Below are 18,779 nucleotides of genomic sequence, written 5' to 3'. Positions count from 1 at the left end.
AAATAAGGATGTAAAGAGCAATGCGGTGCGAATAATCCATACCTCGAGATTGGATCTCTAATCTGAATAAATATTAGGAATTTGTGAACATCTTGAAGAATTTTAGTTAGCGCTGCCGACTTCTTATCTAATTATAACCTCCCCGCTCCCGATCTTGTCAAGCAGTCAGTTGCATAGACATATAAAAATAACAATTGTTATTCGAATAATGATATTAATTATTTAATAATAATTGATATTAATATTAATATGATATTAATTATTTAATAATAATTTAATTAATTTAATCCTTTTAATTGTTATTTTGTTATTATTTTGTTATTGTTATTGTTTTTCAAACGGTCAGGTTTTGCTGCTAAAGATGCGCCGATAAGTTTTGTTTACGTCGATAAGGTAACACCCGTAATTACCAACTCGAAATAACATCGACCGTGTAGTCAATTGTATTTGTCGATAATGTTGCACAATGAATTTTTAACCTAACCTTATTTAAATGTTGGCGGCGGATTGGTGCCAGTGAACCACATGGAAGAATCTTATCAACAAAAGTCCGATTTGTTTGAAAAAAAAATTCACCGAACGCGCGAAGCTTTTCCCAAAATTATTCTTTTAATTAGATTATCGATTCGTGTATGAAATCAAATTTACATACCTGGATTATGCTGATTATGCATCGTATTTACATCTGACAACAGATGCTGACAGCTACTTGTTGTTTCCTCTTAATTAACAATTAATCTCTGGCAACATGTGCACGCCGGCGAAGATTAGAAAATTAGACGAAATTGTGGTGAACAGAATCGCGGCTGGAGAGATAATCCAAAGGCCGGCAAACGCGTTGAAGGAATTAATAGAGAATAGGTTAGTATTCAGTCTCTGTCTGTCGCGATGCACAGGATAATTCGGTTTTACGTTGTAGTTTGGACGCCAAAGCGACGAATATACAAATCACCACGAAGGAAGGAGGCTTAAAGCTCCTACAGGTACATAATAGGATATACAGTTTCAATTGTTAAACATATCAGTCTGAAATTATACCTATACATAACTGATCTTGATTTATACCTTTAGATACAGGATAATGGCACCGGTATCCGAAAAGAAGACATGGACATCGTGTGCGAGAGATTCACCACAAGCAAGCTGCAAAAGTTCGAGGATCTCAGCGCCCTTACGACATTTGGATTTCGAGGGGAAGCTCTGGCCAGCATCAGTCACATAGCCCTTCTTGCTATCACGACGAAGACGGCAGATGAAAAATGTGCCTACAAGTATGCAGATTTAACCGACGAGAAATCTGTTGTGAAAAAAGAAAAGAAATGTAATTCCTTATTTTCGTACGAATCGGCTGAACCGTGTTCACCTTTGTAATGTTACAGAGCATCGTATATTAACAGCAAGCTAAAAGCACCTCCAGTGCCTTGTGCTGGAAATCAGGGCACTGTGATAACAATAGAGAATCTGTTCTACAATGTGGCGACTCGTAGAAAGGCTTTGTCAAATCCATCGGAGGAATTTACCAAGATTACGGAAGTAGTTATGAGATACGCTGTGCATAATCCGGCAGTAGGATTTACGTTAAAAAAGCATGGCGAGCCGAGTCCACAGGTAAGATGAATTCTCACATGTATATACAATATATGACGCATGTGCGTCGTCTAAAAAATATATTAAACAATGGAATATTTAAGAACATTTATAGTAATGTTTCGTTACGTTTTTAGGTGCGGACGCCACATAATTCGACAAAACAGAATAACATAAGGATATTGTACGGCAATCCGGTTGCTCGTGAACTATTAGAGGTTGAGCTTGACGACAAGGATTATAAATTTAAGATGCACGGTTTAGTGACGAATCCGAATTATACGAATAAACGAATGGTAATGCTGCTATTTATCAACAATCGATTGGTCGATTCTCCTTGTAAGTCTAACGTTGCGCAAGCAGTCTTTATCCACTCTAAATCCTTTGTCAAAATTTTAATGTTTATGGACATTTATTTCTAGTAATTCGTAAGATGTTGGAAGAAGTGTACTCTGTGTATCTCCCGAAAAAGGCCCATCCGTGGTGTTACATATCTCTGGATATTAATCCACAGAATATTGACGTTAATGTACACCCGACGAAACACGAGGTTCGATTTCTTCACGAAGACGCGATAATCGAGAGAATAAAATTCGCTTTGGATGAAAGACTGACTGGTAATAGTGCGTCTAGGACGTTTTACTTGCAAGCTAGATTACCGAAAGCAGACATCACTAAGGAAGTCCTGGAAGAGGTGTTACCAGAGTATAACAAAGGAAATTCAGATAAATTGAAAAAAGTTCACGCTAGAGAGCTGATTAGGACAGACTCGTCCGATCAAAAACTTGACAAGTTTAATTTTACCATACATTTCGAACAACGTAACAATGACAGTAATACCCTGGCGAAGGAATTAACACGTAATGCAGATTCTAAGTCTCTTGGTTCTGAAATTCCACCGAAAGAAGATGTATCTGACATTATTACGGAAAATCCGCTTGCTGACGATAAATGTCAAGAGAAAAACTCGAGCTTGAATTTAAATGTCGCAAAACACAATTCTACATTATTACATATCGAAGAGACTCCAGCTGATGATTCGACACGTTGGAGCGGTATATTAGACACTAAAACTTCAGCATCGTCAGACTCGCAAAATACCTGCGATCCAGGTAGCTCTGCGCAAAAGGACAAGTCGGAAAATGTCCGTCCAGAGAGCACCACGTTTGATATCTCAGAATTTCTAAAAGACTTAGATGAGGAGGTAGATGATCCTGCAGAAGATGAGCCTGTAGACGCCATAGCCGATAGGGCTCGTAAGCAAGTGTATCAGTATTTCGGAAATGGGGACATTATTGAGAGTACGAAAAAGGCTTCGGAAACAGAACAGACATTAGGTACAGATAATAATGAGAAAGAAGGAGAAAATTCAATATCTGGTGCGAGTCAATCCGGAGGGACACATTCTACTGAGAAAGATATTTCTACTGATGAATCTCCCAAGTCCACACAGCAATTCAAGTCGTATTCCGTGAATAACTTTAGACACGAAGTGAAATTAACTAGTATCCTGAAATTACGCAAAGATGTTGAAGACGAATGTCACGAGGGATTAAGAAACATTTTAGCTAATTTGACATTTGTTGGCTGCATCGATCAAGCTTCGGCCCTGATACAGAGTGGAGTTAATTTGTACATATGCAACACTAGGAAACTAGCGTAAGATAAATGTTTTACATAATAAAAATGATATTTGAAATGTTATATATAAAATTTATAATTTTAGGATGTAATATTTTTTTTAGGGAGGAGCTTTTTTATGAAATCATGCTTTACGATTTTGCAAATTTTGGCGCTATCAAATTTTCAGTACGTATTTCAGATGCGGCAAATTAAGTTTATTTTATAGCCGTCTAACATCGCGTGCTAATTTTTTTTTTTTTTTTTTTTTTTTTAAGGAACGGATATCGTTGTTCGACTTAGCAATGATTGCTTTAGATTCGGGGGAAACTGGATGGACGGAGGAAGATGGGCCGAAGGAAGAATTGGCGGCAAGGGTGAAGGAATTGCTTTTAGAAAAGGCAGACATGATGAATGAATACTTTTCGATTGTTATGGATAAAGTGGGAAATTTAAGATCGTTACCCGTGTTGTTAGGTAAATACATTGTAATATTGAATATTGTTATATTACCAGAAGAATAAATTGCTAATAGCATGTGCTAACATTTTAGATAAGTATTTTCCATACGAAGCGGAAATTCCATTATACATGATGCGACTAGCAACGGAAGTTGAATGGAGGAAGGAACAACTGTGCTTCCAAAATATTTGTCGGGAAACGGCAAAGTTTTACAGCTACATGAATCCGAAGCATGAGACACACGACTGGAAATATATAACTGAACACGTTTTATATCCCGCAATTAAAGAAAGTTTACTACCACCGAAACACTTCGCTCACGATTCAACGATATTACAAATAGCCAGCTTACCTGACTTGTATAAAGTGTTCGAGAGATGTTGAATTATATTACTCCTAAGGTACAGGAATGTATTATACTTCGTTTTCTATGCGCTTATGAAAATTGAATTGACAAGTCCGATAGCAAATGTATTTAATGTTTTGTAGATTTATACAGTTGTGACCTATTATATTTGTGCGATACCCGACTTTTTGTACGAAGATATGTTACAGACTAAAGAGATGACTGAATATGTATCATTATTTTTGCCGGGATTTGTATTTTATCGTCTTCCTCTATAGTCTTTTCGATAGAATTAAACTACGTATATATAATAAAAAAACAATGTATATATTTAAAAAAAATTTCTATATATATAGTAATGCTACAAATGTGTTTTTACATAAAAGTAGCGTGTATATATATATATATATAAATTTTTTTTGCTAACCCTTGTACATTTTACGATATATTAATGCATTGGCTTCTATTTTATATTTTAAATAAAAACTTAAAAGAGAAAGTTATAATGTACATCAATATCTTGTATTAGACTTTGTCATTTAACAATTTATCAGTGGATGTTCTATCTATCTACCTTTACATTAGTTATCCTTTAGCAACACCTACTAACGCTGGTCTCACTATTCTTTCATGCAATTTGTATCCTACTTTTGAGACAACTACAATTGTTCCAGGCTCCTTGCCCTCAACCTCCTGAAAATAATATTCATTATTTATAGACATTTAGACATTATTATCTCGTGTATCTACATACTGTATATAAATCTTACTTGTTGAAATAATGCTTCGTGCTCATTAGGATCAAACTTTTCATTTACTGGATTCAGTGAGACTAATCCGTGCTTCTTGAAAACCTATATAATATTAAGAAAAAAAAAGGAAGAATTTAATATTTAAAGTCACATTGTTCATGTGCATATTTCTCGTATTAAAAGCAGAGATAAAGGCATATCTTACCTTGTGTAATTGAGCTTCTGTCATGACCAAACCCTCGTATAAACTTTTCAAATGCGGGTTCCGCTCCGTTATCTCATCCTTTGGTACACTTTCGGTAGCTTTCCCCAATATGTCGGCTACATCCAAGAGATCCTTACAGAAACCTTGAATGCCGAAAAGTTTGGCGTCGTTAATCTGCTTAGTGAGCCTAATCCTGATATTTTCTCCTTCTGCCAATGCTCTCTTATATTTATCTTCCAGCGTGTCTCTAGATTCCTTAAGCTCGGCAAGCTCTTTATTGATGAGCTCAAGTTCTGTTTTCAGTTTCTTCTCATTTTCTGTGGTAGCTTCTGATACGTGGGGTACGTCGGTGGCGTCTGGCTTCTTTTCTTCCGTTATTGTACCAAAATGTTGCCTTTGCCAGGAAAATGCGTAAGATGCGCGTGGCAATCTGTAATATTACATTTACATATATGCTTTGCTTATAAATAAAAACATTGCATACATATATATCTGTTCCAAACAAAATATAGATATGTATGTGGCACAATCGCACAATATTTTCATGTTTAATACGCTTAATAATATTCCATTAGTGTGAGAAAAATGTTGAGGGTCCTCAGCACTGTTTATTTTAACGATTTGCTAAATTACAGAAAGTTCAAGGGAAGAGATTCCGGATTCTCACTTTTGTATGCAGCAACATGCAAACTCGATTACACTAGAAATCGCTTCGCGCCGTTGAAAGAGATTGAATAGCGAATATTTCTCGGCGTTTAATTAATGAGAATAATGCTCCCGACATCCGGAAAAAAAACGGAATAAATAAACGCGGCGGTTAACCTCGACACGCCGACACGTGACTCCGCGACGAGCGTTCGATCGCCGACTTGCGCCAGCAGAAAAAAAGTGACAATTTACCTGTTTAGGCTTTTACTGATTTGATATAAATTATCGGCCGTCACGCGACTAAATCGCAATACCGCCGGTACGACGATCGGTGCCATGATGCAATCGTAACTCCGGACGAGATCTCGAGGTCCTCGAGGAACGGATGACGAAACCAGACGAAACGTAGCGGTCGGAGTCGTCGGAGAACGAGAACACAAACAATCACGATCACGGAATGTTGGGGGACGCAAGTGTGCCGCGAGTGCCGCGGCTCACTTCACGGCCGGATCGTATCAGATCGTATCGTTCAACCAATCGGAAGCCCGTTTTCTTGAATCGCACAGTTTTTAACAATATGGAATTAATTAATCGCGTTGTTCGAGGGTTATCTATAGATTTATATATTTTTTAATATATATTTAAGATCGGATTTATAAAAGATAAAAAGTTAATCCGCATCTCTCTCGGTAGAAATAATGGATGACATTACTCGAACGTTTTTTGAAAAGCGCGCCGTGGTTAGTTTCATGGCGGACGGTATCTAAAATCCTATTTGAGGAAATCGGGACAATTTTTCGACTCCTCGCCGACGCGGCGCGGCGCGGCGCGGCGCGCCTCGGCGACGCCACCCCCGTCTACGTATCGCGCGCACTCGCGGGTATTATACGCCCGCGGTTGCGGTTGTGTTGCTGCTGCATAGTCCGCGTTAGTCCGCGCCCGTGTGTCGTTCGTTTACGTCGTCGTTCGGTAGTTGCGCATTATATCGCGTCGGAGGTATACCGTGTCGAAGCGGAAGCGCACGACGCAGCGCAGCGCAACGCGTGCCCGCGTTATCGGCACCGATTCCGGAGCGCGCGCAGACGACTTCCGCTTTTCCGAGTGTGTGGTGTGTGTGTCGGCAGCGTCGCTTCGGGGAGGGGGGGCCCCGCGTTCGCGCGCGCGTTCCATCACTTCCATCCATCCAGCCAGCCAGCCAGCCAGCCACCGTCGCCAGACTCGCCAGTCGCCGCACCGATTGTGTAAACCGCGTAAACGGCGGCCCGCCGCGGCGAGCGCGGCCTGGCGATTATGTGTTTTGGGTGCGCGCCGCGCGTCCCGACGGCAATGGTCGCGCGCGAGTCCCGCGATTCCTCGCCGCACGACGTTCGCGTCCCGGCGAGATAGATATCCGCCAACCCCCTCCGCCCTTCCGAGACCTCGCGAGGAAATTCTCCGTCGCGGTCCCCCCGGCGGTCCCACCGCACTCGGGAACGCGAGTCCGCGAGTGCGCCCTGCGTCGCCACGACCGTCTGCTCCGCGGAGTAGTACCGATCCCCCGCGAGCCAGCCAGCCAGCCAGCCATCCAGCGAGCGAGTGAGCGACCAGGACGCTCGGCGAGCTATGCCGATGCGACCGTATGCTCGCGCGCGCGCCTACCGGGACCACCGTCACGGGTGTCGTTCACCGCTGATGTGCGTCCCGATGCTCTGAGATACGGGCTCCGCACGCATCTCACACGTACTCACATATATATATACATAGATAGATGAGAGAGATATATATACATACATATATATGTATACAGTCACACACACATAAGTATAATATATATACACGGCCGGGCGGCGGAAGTGTTTTGCCCGATCTTTCCCGTCGCGCGCGCAGTCCGTGCGCCACACGGGGCCCCTAGATCGCCGCCGCCACCGCCGGGTACGGCCCACCGAGGAAGGCGACCCGCGCTCGCCCCGTTACGGCACGGAGTCGTTCCCCCCGATCCTTGGACGCCGACCTACGTCGAGTCCGCCCGTGTCCCGCTCTGGACACGCCGATTCGCCCGATTCGCCCGCCACACGACGGGTTATGTTTCCCACCTTCATCGGAATCCTAGGTGAGTCCCACCGCCGCGCCGGTCATCCAACCGGACGGCGCGCGTGACAAATTACCGGTTGATAACGTGTATATATATATATATATTCGTACATTGCTCCTTTTTTTGTGCCGTTGTAAGCGATACTAGAAATAGTATTTTGTAGTAGCAGGGATCCTCGGCCTTTATCTACGGAGATTCGATTTCTTGGCCTTATTCCGTTCCTGATCTCGAGTCTTGAACGTTTGAGCTGAAGGAGGCGTGATTGAACGACGTAACATTTGTGATTATTGTTGAATCTACAAGTAATATTCACGCCAGAGATTTGCACAAATTTATTTCACTGTTAAATTTCTTTGTTGAAAAATATTTCTTGATATTTAAGCGTATTTAAGAGATTTTTTTTCATTTTTTATGTTTGGGAGAATTTTACGTATGATCGCTCATGCGTTAAAAATTGTCCCATTTAAGTAATTAAGGTGTTTTTCATGCTCATTTTCACGTATCTTTTGTGATTGAAATTGATGATGTGAATTAAGGTGAATTTGTACAGAGTGGAATGATGTATTAATTGTCATGAATAGGTGATTGAGCTTCGACGAGTCAAATCCAGTCCAGAGGTAGTTTTTTTGCAAATTTGTGTATATATTTAAGTGCAAAGAAAATAAAAATAACTATTGATTATACGTACACTAGCAATATTTAGAAATCTGTAGAAAAAGATATAATCCTTTTTGTACTATTTAATACTACCTAATTAAGCATTTCAGTTTTTTAACTTGAATACACTTTAAATAACTTTGAATTTATTCTTTTTCGTTTTGTTTATATTCAGAGAATTGATGCCAGAGTTATGTTTCGACACAAAAGGAATATTGTTTTTGTAAAATGTAACGAAAAACGTGTAACATGAGAATGTGAATATTTTTGGAAAGTCAACCCTTCGTAATGTTTTAATTTAATTTAAATGGAAAATATTATCTACAATTAAGATTTATTGCTACGTAGTACTATTTTACTTCTTTCGGAAAATTTTATTTAAGATTTTCCAAGTAGTTTCGTCTAAGAAATGGGTTATACACGTACATCGATTACTTTCAAATAGCAAGATTAAGATCAAGGAACTTTTAACTGTTCCTTTATTTTTTTAGACATTCAATCGTGGTGGGAGGTGCCAAGTATAGCACACTTTTGCTCATTATTTAGAGCTGCCTTCAATCTTCTGGATTTTGATATTGAGGTATCTAATCAAATGCTAACTCTCTTATGAGTAAGCAGCGTATGTAAAGCCCGTTAGTACCGCTTCAGCATTTAGGCGGCGAAACACGCTGTCACGCTTCAGCTTTAATCTTATTATTTATTGGCTTATACATCATTTTGTTCTCTTCTTCACGTCACTATGAATGCTATATTGCGAAATGTGTCCTCGGTATTAACGTCACTAAAATTATAGGATTTGGAAGAGGCTTTGTTAACGGACGGAGGTACCGAAGGACGACTGCTTCAGGAACTGATAGTAAAGTTACTGGAGGGTTGCTTGCCAAATGATACCCGCAATGACATCTCTACCTTTAATTATCAAATGTTTCTGCGTAGACTCTTTCGGAAAAAATGTCAAGTACGTATCGATCTCAGTGTTGTGCCTTACAATGTAAAATTATCTGTTACTCTTATATTGGTAAGAGACGTTAACTGAAACGCATGTACATTTGCACAGGAATACAAATGCGAAAATCCTTTCAATACAGACGTAGACTTTGAATTGTTGCCTCTTCGTCAAAAAGTAGAAATACTACGCGCGCTCTGTGACTTCAGGCTCGACGCCGAAGACGTAGTACGTATTCGATCGTTGCGAGTTATTAAAATAATTTTACACCTGCACATTCCTTAAACGATTATTTGATAATATAATCGAATGAATGTGAAATTAATAACAGGAGCAGTCGTTAAGCAACTTGGACTCGGATAGCCTGCGAGTCGAACCTTTGGGACATGATCGTAAGAATTCTGCCTACTGGTACTTCTACGGCACTCGATTGTACCGGGAGGATTACATTGATACTTCTAACAGTGCCTCACACAAGCAGAAAAGTAAGCCAAGGGACAAAAAGCGTAAAAAACGACGGAACAGAGTGGCGAAGGAGGAACAGGAAGAGGAAGAGAAGGAGGAAACTAGTTTAATAAACAGCGGGAACAACGGACGAGAGAGCGTTTGGCAGGTTGTTTGTTTTACCCAGCAAGATTGGAGCAGACTGGTTGAAAAATTTCGTGATTCGGTAATGATTGTTTCTTTGCTGTTTCTTGCTTAGAAAAAAAAAGATATAAACTGTTGCGGAATTGGAAATAAAATTATTTATGTTTATTTATTTGCCCAGGAATACGACACCGAACGCAAGCTTTATCGCACGTTGTCCGAAGACTTTATGCCGGAAATACCGAAATTGTTTGATTTAAAAGAGAAACAGCAACGACGTAAGCTGTTACAACGTAATAGCTCGCGAGTGCTTCGTAGCCAGGAACCTGCTACACAGATGGACGCAGTCATGGTCAGATCCAAGATCAAGACTAAAACGACTAAAGGAAATAAAAAAGGGACGCAAGCATCAAAATCTTATATTAAGGAAGACACCACTCCGCCGTTACCGACTTCACCGGTCCAGAAAAAAGGACGGCAAACGAACAATTCTTTAGCTTCGGCTGTCGGCCAGATTGTAATTCATACTAGAGATGAAGTAGAGGACTTGGAGAAGAAGAAGAGTACCGGTAATCATGGCGATAGTAATTACGTATCTTGTAATTACGGCTACAAATATGGCTATTCGTTCGGTATCGAAGAGGAGGAGCGTTGTGTCGGCATGCACAAAGTTCTTGAAAGTGTTAAAGATCACGTGGATGCCTGGCCATTTATTGAGCCCGTGGATGAGGACTATGCGCCAAGGTAAAACTTTATACACGTTTTAAAATCGTGATTAATTTATTTATATTTCCGATATTAAGTTTTTAATAATGTTCTGAATAATTTTTATAGGTACTACAGTGTGGTACGCAGGCCAATGGATCTGAAAACTATGGAGGAGAAACTCGAAAATGGCTCGTATAAGAATTTAAATCAGTTTAAACGCGACTTTCGGCTTATCGTCGACAATTGCAGGCAATACAATGGCTCCGATAACGGTTCGTGATGCTTTTTTATCCAACTTTTTTAAATTTTACATAAATCTACCAGTAATTGCATTATATCGTTATCTGTATGTCGGCAAAACTTAACAACACGTTTTATATATTCCAGAATACACCGATATGGCGGTTAATCTTAAGGAAGCCTTTGACAAAGCCGTAAGTCGATATTTGGAATCGGAGACGTCCAGTGACGAAGATCCTACGTCTCCTCCGTCACTGGCCGGATCACCTACAACTTTATCATATCCCTCACGTCATTTATCTTCTTCGCACCATAACGCACGAAAACGTTCGAAAAAATCAACCAAAAAGTCTAAATCGTATAAACCTGAGAGTAAAATAAAGTCGAAGAATAATGAAAAAGTGGACGAAGATGAAAAGAGAAATAAAAGTATTAAAGTTGCGAAGAAGAAGAGGGGAAAGAAAAAAGGTAAAAAGGTGAAAGAGGAAGAATCGGACGAGGATGAGGAGGAGCAGGAAGACCAGGAAAGCGAAGATGCAATATCTGAGGCTAGTATCGTAACGTCAAAGAGAAGAAAAAATATTGATGTAAATAGTTTACTTAAAACCAAAAAGCTACCTAAGGAAACGGAAGAATTAAGAACATCAAATAAAAAAGCGAACAAAGAGCGGCACCAATCGAAAAAAGACTCGGAAATTGTACGATCTGCCAAAGAAACGAAAGAAAATAAAAAGCGGAAGGAGGATTTCGAAGAAGATTATGAACCTCCAGTAATTCCGAAGAGTAAAAGTAGAAAAATAGAAAAGAAAGAACTTGAAGAAACTGCGATATTGACGGACAACACGAAGAAGAGCAAATTGAAAAAGATCGAAGTGGAAGAAAGTGACACAGTATTCGAGGAGAGCAAAAAACAATCTTCCCATGTCAAAACGAAAAAGAATCGTAAGAAAGAAAAGTCGAATTTAAAGACCGTAACCAAGTCTAATGAAAAATCCGACAAGGGTCATTTAAAGCAAAAAAATAAGAAATCAAAACAAAAGAACGAGGAATTAAAGAATGGAGAGTTGAAAAGTCAAACGGATTCCAAAGATATAGAATTAGAAAGTGCTTTAAATTCCAAACGTACTCACATCTCCAAGAAACTCTCCACATTAATTGGTAAAGATGTAGACTCGCTTGACAGTTTAAAAGATAAGATAAGCGATAGAAGACGGGAGGAAAAATTAAAAAACGAAAAAGAAAAGCAGAGAAAAGCGGCGAAAGGTGACGTTCACGGTATCTATTCAAAAAAAGTGCCTTCAAACAGTAGTACTTTCCACGACAATGACAAGGACAATGCAAAGCGATCAAAGTCGAAGAGAAGTACGAAGGAAGATAAGATTACGGATGACGCGATTAAGAAACATGATCCGGAAATCAGTGAAAATAAGAAAAGCACTCATGCTAAACATACCAAAGGACTGGGAGCAGAGGAGAATGCTGCGATTCAGGCATTAAATCAAGCGACGGAGAAGACACTTCATGTAAGCTTACAAGATACTATTTTCAAGATTATTTCAAGATTTCTCATTAGAATTCATACATACAAGATATAAATCAATTATAAGTGTTTACATTTTTTAGTGTTCAATAGAATTTATTTAAAAAAACATCCATGTCCAAAGAGAAACTAATAGTTTTAAATTTTAAACTATGTGCCGACTGTCTGTAATTTATATTGATAGTTCTGTGCATATTAAATGCATATTGAGAAATTAGACTGTCAACAAGATAAGGCTTCTAAATTATCTTGCATCTTAATACAAGAATTCTTATTTTCTTTTGGTTTTATTTATATTCTGTGAATCATACATACTGATTTGCTCTATTACATCCGATAGGATATTAACAAGTGGCTTGACGACGCACCTAGGCTCTCGGGATTCTCCTCTGGCAGTGACTCGCCAGTGCTTCATAGCTCTTCCATCGAGTCCAATCGACCAGGATCCAAGGTAGAGGCTGCACGAAAGAGACCGAGTTCCATCAAAATATTTGGCCCTCATGGACCGAGTCGACCGAAGAAAATACAGCGCACGATCGATCGTTTGCAACCTGGTAAAAGCAAGGGAAATTTACTTCTGAAGAAACCGCTTAACGTGCCCAGCGTCAACGCCAACGATGCTGCGAGCTCTACTAGTGATAACGATCAATCGAATAAGGATAATGACGAAGAGCCGAAGCTCAGTTTAGGTACTGTGCTGAAAAACGTGGATTCCATCCAATTGATCTGCAAGAGTTTAGTATCGTCACCTAATCCGAATTTGTCCAACGACGACGAGGAAGAGGATCACTCTCTTACCACGACTCAATCATCTAATGTCAAGGAGGAGAAAACGAGTGCTAAGGAAGCTACGAAGACGTCGAGCACAGTAGAGGATAAAGAGGCGGCACGATCGGGTACGGAAGAAGCGCAGAAACCAAAATCCGCCACACCAAATTTGAGTGCCTGGTTCAAAGCCTTTGGAGCGCCAAAATCAAAAAAGAAAGACGAGGAAGCGGAAGAGGCCACGATGATAAAGAAGGACGGAGATTCGCAGGAAGCGTTTTGCGGCAGGCAACGACGGCTGAGCACCGGTGGTAGCAGTGTCAGTGAATCGGTGTCTAGTTTCTCTCAGGAATCGCCACCGGCGCCACGCGTAGCGCATTCCCCGCAGTGTCAGCCCGTGATAACTCCAACCGAGCCGATAAGGGGCGCGGGATTTTATCAGGACGCATTGTCAACTGGGAGCAGTCCCTACAACAGTCCCTACTATGCGACCCCACCGAGATACAGCGCGCAATTGCCACCCACTCCATCGCCGCAAAACCATCCGTTATCCCCGGCCTATCCGTCGCCTTACGAACAACCACCGCCCGTCTATCCTCAAGTGCACGCGCAGCCGCCGTATCAATCGCCGTATCAGAAATCCTCGCCTCAAGACAACGCCAACGAGGCGTACCCGCAAATGTCTCCGCAACGTTTCCCGCAACAGTTACCCGCCAGCAATCAGAACCAGTCACCCGTTTATCCGCAACACTCCCCGCAAGCGATCCAGCCGGTTTATCCTCAACCTCAGACACCGCCGTCGAATTATTCGCAGCCCTCGCCACAGCAACCATCTACCCCCAGCTACTCGCAACCGTCTCCGCAACAGAATGCGGTCGCTAATTACTCTCAGCCCTCTCCCCAGGCGGTCACCAATTACCCGCAAGTTTCTCCACAACAGCAACACTCCCCTTACTCACAATCCTCTCCTCAGACGCCGCCGAATTACTCGCAACCGTCCCCGCAACAGCACTCTCCGTATGCGCAGTCCTCGCCTCAACAGCCCGCCGGATACAGTCGTCTGTCGCCACAGCCACCGCCCACGAATTACTCGCAACCCTCGCCTCAACCACCGAACGCATACGCGCAGCCGTCTCCTCAGCCGCCGAGTTTCTCTCCGCAAACATCGCCGCAAACACGTCCCACCAACTACTCGCAGTCATCGCCGCAACCCCCGAACTCGTATCCGACTCCGCAACACGATCGGAGTTACTCACAATCGTCGCACCAGCAAATTCAGACTTTCCCTCAGCACTCGCCGCAAGCACCGTCTTCGTTCTCCAAATCGTCGCCGCAGAATAGCTCATATTCTCAACCGTCGCCGCAACCACTGACCAATTACCCGCAGTCTTCTCCCCAGCAGCCGGCAACGTACTCGCATCCGTTACATTCGCCACAGACACCGCCAAATTATTCGCAGCTTTCGCCGCAACAGACATCCGGGACGGCGACAGCGACGGCGCCGACAGCAGCAGCAGCAGCAGTAGTTGCGGTTAATTATTCACAACCGTCGCCTCAACAGTCGCGCAATTATCCGCAAACCTCGCCTCAACAAAAGCCCACGTGTAATCCCGTACAACCACCGCAACAGTCGCCCGGTTACTCGCAAACCTCTCCACAACAAGCCGCCAATTATTCTCAGCTTCAATCGTCGAAGAACTCGGAGGAGTATGCTGCTCAAGCCACGGCGCCGTCTGCGAGTTATCCTCAGGACTTCAAGCAAAATCCCTCGTACATTCAGCAGTCACCTACGATATCTTCGTCCGTGAGCGAAGTTGAACACCGAGCGGAATATCTGAAGTCTAACGCTACCGAAAAGCCTCCTCCAACGGGCGATCAACAGAGGAACTTTCCCGTTCAATCGGAATCGTTGAACCTGAACGCGAATCATCAGCTCTATCAGTCGCCGAGTCAGTATCCGCCAACGTATCCGAACAGTTTTCCCAACGTCGAGCTTCAGAGGTCCGCTTCGAGACACGGCGGTCAGCAACAGGCGCAACAGCAGCAACAGCAGCAGTCGGCACCGCAAGATTCGCGGGCCGGTTTCACCGAAATCCAGCCGCGTGGCTTTCTCGGCAAGGCATCGTCCGGCAGCGGTGATCAATTACCCGCGCCTGCACCGGATCAGACGCAATTGTTGGCATTCCAGCAGAACTTGACGACGGCCCGCGAGTCGCTCTATCCAAGCGGCTTCCAGCCACCCGCTTACTCGCTAGCGCCACCAAACTCGAGGCCGGTGTATCCTAGTCCGCATTATTTCGACGCCGGCTCGAAGTCCGCCGGCGGTGGGGGCGGCGGTGGAGCCGCGTCCGCCAGTCCCTCCGGCAATCCTCCTCCGATGAAGAAACGCGCGTACGAGCCGCCCGCCAGCGAGTCCAGCACGCGCGGTCTACCGCAGGAGAGCGCGGTAACGCGTCCGGGTCAGGAACAATTTTCGAGTTTCGAGCCAATGATGACTCTCCCGCAACCGGAGGCTGTGTCAGTCAGTCAGTTCGATGGCACGCCGTTCGTTACCGGCCTGGCCGACTCTATGGCGACCAATTCGGCGTACGCGCGACTGAGCCTCGGTCTGGTGGGTCGGGCACCGAGTAAGGAGCAGCAGCAACTATTGACGATCCCGCGACCACCACCCGGGACGAAGACGGAGCATCTCGTCGCTTACGGTCGCGGCGCCGCACCCGGCCCCGCCGAGCTCGAGCAGCTCAATCTGCTGCAGAGCTTGCAGAGCGCGGCGGCCAAGAATAGCCAGGGTATCCTCACGATATCGCGACGACCCGGCGAGAGCGACGTGAGAGGGACACCCGTCGCCACGATGACGCCCACCGCGACGCCGTCCAAGACGAAGAGGAGCCGGAAGAGCAAGCATCCGCAACAGCAGGAACAACCGAGCGCAGCTGTCACGGTGACGGCCGTAACGACGGCCGCCGATCAGCAACAAACGGCAACGGGAATGCCCGCTTTCCCACAGTACGCGGCCGCGTCCGCGGCGACCGCGGCCGAGTCCATCGGCGCCTTGAAGACAGCCACGGTGGCGGTACCGCCGCCCGCGGGTAGTGCCTTCAACTTCGCCGCCTCTGCCAGTGGTGCGTCCACCGCGTTTGCGTCTTTCCTCACGGACGAGTTTCGTAATCAGGGCATTTACTACAATATGGCCCTGCGACAGCAACAGCAGCAACAGCAGCAGCAGCAACAGCAGCAGCAAGCGCAGCCGCCGATGGTGAGCAACGCCTCGGGTCAGCCGACCGCCTGCAACAAACTCGGCAATCAACCGCCACCGAGGAACTATCCGCTGCCCCATTCGTTCCTGCACTCGGCCGCCGCTGCCGCCGCCGCCCAGAGATCGGCGTACGGTCCACCGGTCTCTGCCTATGTGACGCCGCACGGGCCCAACATGACGATGGACCAGCAGGCCGCCTATCAGCAGTACATCCATTCGCTCTACGCTATCCAGCCGTCGCATCCCTCACCCTGGATGTAGCCACTAAGATCGCTGCAAGATCGGTCCGTGATTCGATGATGGCAGATCAATCTTCTGATGAATCTCGATACGTACCGCGACGGAGGAAGCGCGATCGTTCGAGGTCCAAAGGGATACCAAATATTAATCGAAAGTCTCTTGGCGAGCGCGCGAGAGAGCGGTATGCCCTTCTTACCTTATTTTTGTCTATTTTTTTTTTTACAAGGGACATCCTTCTCGCGACTTGTCTTTTCTATTGTTTTTTACGTAATTGACCGTTGTTCGTGAGGCTCTCTACGGAATTAGGTAAACGACCGTTTGTAGATTTCTTTGACCGCAGCTTCCTTTTTACAAGCGACTCTACTTAGTAACTTTGACACTTTTACACCGTTCGTTGGGAGCGCGGAAGTCTGAGCTTCTACAATGTACATAAAGGACAAGGTCTACTTTCGATATAGGAATTTTTGATAGTTTTCTAAAAAGAAACGAGATTAACCGGCAGGTTCAATAGCTCTTAAGTCGAGATCGCTAGCGCCGAGAGTAAATCGATCCGCAATGTCTATCGAAAGTTCCTCCGTGCGCGAACGTCGGGCAAAATATCTCCGCGGATAAATAATGTATAACTAATGTAATACATTACATGTTTGCATACATATAGATATATATTTATGCAAGATGCATCATTGTTGGATACATTGTTACTCGCGCGAACGCGTTTTGCCTGGCGCTTACCTCCGTGCTGACAGATACACGCGCGAAAACGAGTCTCCGCACGTGCTCCTCGTCAGCGTGTAAACGCGTGCACGCGTTGTGCGTGCGTGCGTATGCGTCGGGACACGGAATCATGCAATATTGAATTTTTTGCGTTGTTAATTTAGCCGACGACGGGCGTCCTCCCTCTCTAGTAATGCTCCGCCGTGTGTCGGGTCCACAACTCGCCGAGTGTGTCGTCTAGCCCGTGTAGGATCTCTCCCGTTTGATCCTTCCCGTTTTCGGTCCGCGGTTAGCGAAATCGATTGTCGAACTCGTAGAAGAGGACTCCTGCCTGGGGAAACCGAGGAGGATTTTCTGTGTATAATAATTATCGAGCGCGCTCTGTTGCTGGTGTACGTTATGTAGATTACCTAGCATCGTAAGGGAATTAGCACGTAAGGAAAAGTTAGGCTTTCTTTGTATATAATATATATGAAACACATATCTCGCGTAGAGAGGACGATGTGCTCGAATGTTGAAAAAGGGATCTCGACGTTACGAGGGGGATCTGTGCAAAGACCCGGGAAGAAAAACAAGTTGAATTCTCGTGACGTGTGAAAAACGGACGTGTCTTTTCAGTTTCTTTTTTTTTTCTCTCTTGTCGAGAGAGGCGCATATAATAGTGTAATGAAAGATCAGCAGAAATATATGTGTATAAGCATGTGCGGAAAAAAAAAAACAAAAGACGAAATATACCGTGTAATACCGCCGCTCTATCGTCGTACATACATCCATTTAAAACTCATCTTTATCGTCGAGGCCAGAGTATTCGTCACGGGAGGAGAGAAGCGGTATTGAAACTTATAAATATATACATATATATTGTAAATGTATATTGTAAATGTATCTATGACAAAAATTAAAGCGCAGTTTGTTACAAAATCCGCCAGTTTATCCTGTGATAATGGCTATCTCCCGATACGCGTTCCTCCTCCTATACAGGGCGGTCCATTTAGTCTCGGCATTTAAATATTTGAACAGAAAATGAATGACTGCTCTGTACTACGTTTTATTATTGTTATTGCTAAAGCAAGGCTATATGAACGCTCGGTTTGGATTTGACGAAGAACTATCGAACGCGATTAAAGGGAACCAGGTTTCTCTTCTTTGTTGTACTTTCCACGCGTTCTTTTTTTTTTTTTTTTTTTTATATTTCTTTCATTAAGTTCGCTTATGCTTGTCGCACTTTCTACATCCAGCTCGCCAGATTGAATGCACGCGCCTATCTCGCTTTAAATGTAATGAGCTGCAACCGAAACAAATCTTATCGTGTACTATCGTGAGTCTACCATAGAATCCACTCGGAAAGATTAAAAATTTACCGTGTCCTTTTATTACAGTCGTTCCTGCATTCGCATCTTCGGCTCTCCTTGTCGACGCATTAATTGTATACGA

General features: G+C 43.8%; 3 protein-coding genes across 7 annotated transcripts; 2 read left to right on the top strand and 1 right to left on the bottom strand.

Annotated features, from left to right (window-relative positions):
• Nucleotides 1-476: 476 nt before the first annotated feature.
• Nucleotides 477-4,293, top strand: Mlh1 (DNA mismatch repair ATPase Mlh1). 2 transcript variants are annotated; one of them, XM_071779125.1, is made up of 10 exons: nucleotides 477-861; nucleotides 920-983; nucleotides 1,072-1,271; nucleotides 1,380-1,608; nucleotides 1,725-1,926; nucleotides 2,010-3,246; nucleotides 3,333-3,396; nucleotides 3,486-3,684; nucleotides 3,761-4,070; nucleotides 4,159-4,293. In XM_071779125.1, exons 1-9 carry the CDS (start codon nucleotides 749-751, stop codon nucleotides 4,051-4,053), a joined length of 2,601 nt encoding a protein of 866 aa, XP_071635226.1. In that variant the 5' UTR covers nucleotides 477-748; the 3' UTR covers nucleotides 4,054-4,070; nucleotides 4,159-4,293. The 2 variants fall into 2 exon arrangements, 1 of the variants encoding a protein (XP_071635226.1); XR_011732173.1 differs by lacking the exon at nucleotides 4,159-4,293 and having other exon boundaries at nucleotides 3,526-3,684; nucleotides 3,761-3,899.
• Nucleotides 4,128-6,091, bottom strand: Roe1 (grpE protein homolog, mitochondrial Roe1). The gene is made up of 4 exons (XM_071779132.1): nucleotides 5,873-6,091; nucleotides 4,973-5,402; nucleotides 4,786-4,869; nucleotides 4,128-4,708 (listed from the first exon to the last, which is right to left on the bottom strand). The coding sequence occupies exons 1-4, from the start codon at nucleotides 5,956-5,958 to the stop codon at nucleotides 4,601-4,603; spliced, it is 708 nt and encodes a 235-aa protein (XP_071635233.1). The 5' UTR covers nucleotides 5,959-6,091; the 3' UTR covers nucleotides 4,128-4,600.
• A 399-nt stretch (nucleotides 6,092-6,490) lies between these two features.
• On the top strand, nucleotides 6,491-17,761 carry LOC139813552 (uncharacterized). Of its 4 annotated transcripts, none has more exons than XM_071779110.1 (9): nucleotides 6,491-7,709; nucleotides 8,840-8,928; nucleotides 9,142-9,306; nucleotides 9,406-9,522; nucleotides 9,626-9,964; nucleotides 10,064-10,626; nucleotides 10,717-10,862; nucleotides 10,978-12,353; nucleotides 12,711-17,761. In XM_071779110.1, exons 1-9 carry the CDS (start codon nucleotides 7,682-7,684, stop codon nucleotides 16,650-16,652), a joined length of 6,765 nt encoding a protein of 2,254 aa, XP_071635211.1. In that variant the 5' UTR covers nucleotides 6,491-7,681; the 3' UTR covers nucleotides 16,653-17,761. The 4 variants fall into 4 exon arrangements, with proteins under 4 accessions (XP_071635211.1, XP_071635213.1, XP_071635212.1 ...); XM_071779112.1 differs by having other exon boundaries at nucleotides 6,492-7,709; nucleotides 7,858-8,928; XM_071779111.1 differs by having other exon boundaries at nucleotides 6,492-7,709; nucleotides 7,855-8,928.
• The last annotated feature ends 1,018 nt before the right edge of the window (nucleotides 17,762-18,779 follow it).

This window comes from Temnothorax longispinosus, chromosome 5 (genome assembly GCF_030848805.1).
Source record: "Temnothorax longispinosus isolate EJ_2023e chromosome 5, Tlon_JGU_v1, whole genome shotgun sequence".
In the NCBI taxonomy this organism is placed as follows: domain Eukaryota; kingdom Metazoa; phylum Arthropoda; class Insecta; order Hymenoptera; family Formicidae; genus Temnothorax; species Temnothorax longispinosus.
The sequence above is the reverse complement of the archived record's forward strand: the minus strand, read 5'-3'. Positions and strand labels throughout refer to the sequence as shown.

Excerpts from the sequence above, each read along its gene's own strand:
- Mlh1 (XM_071779125.1), top strand. The coding sequence starts at position 749 with ATGTGCACGCCGGCGAAGATTAGAAAATTAGACGAAATTGTGGTGAAC. Across the intron at positions 1,927-2,009 it reads TCGATTGGTCGATTCTCCTT|TAATTCGTAAGATGTTGGAA; the intron begins GTAAGTCTAACG and ends ATTTATTTCTAG. Across the intron at positions 3,685-3,760 it reads ATCGTTACCCGTGTTGTTAG|ATAAGTATTTTCCATACGAA; the intron begins GTAAATACATTG and ends CTAACATTTTAG.
- Roe1 (XM_071779132.1), bottom strand. The coding sequence starts at position 5,958 with ATGGCACCGATCGTCGTACCGGCGGTATTGCGATTTAGTCGCGTGACG. Across the intron at positions 5,403-5,872 it reads ATCAGTAAAAGCCTAAACAG|ATTGCCACGCGCATCTTACG; the intron begins GTAAATTGTCAC and ends GTAATATTACAG. Across the intron at positions 4,709-4,785 it reads ACGAAGCATTATTTCAACAA|GAGGTTGAGGGCAAGGAGCC; the intron begins GTAAGATTTATA and ends TATTATTTTCAG.
- LOC139813552 (XM_071779110.1), top strand. The coding sequence starts at position 7,682 with ATGTTTCCCACCTTCATCGGAATCCTAG. Across the intron at positions 7,710-8,839 it reads CACCTTCATCGGAATCCTAG|ACATTCAATCGTGGTGGGAG; the intron begins GTGAGTCCCACC and ends TTATTTTTTTAG. Across the intron at positions 10,627-10,716 it reads GATGAGGACTATGCGCCAAG|GTACTACAGTGTGGTACGCA; the intron begins GTAAAACTTTAT and ends TAATTTTTATAG.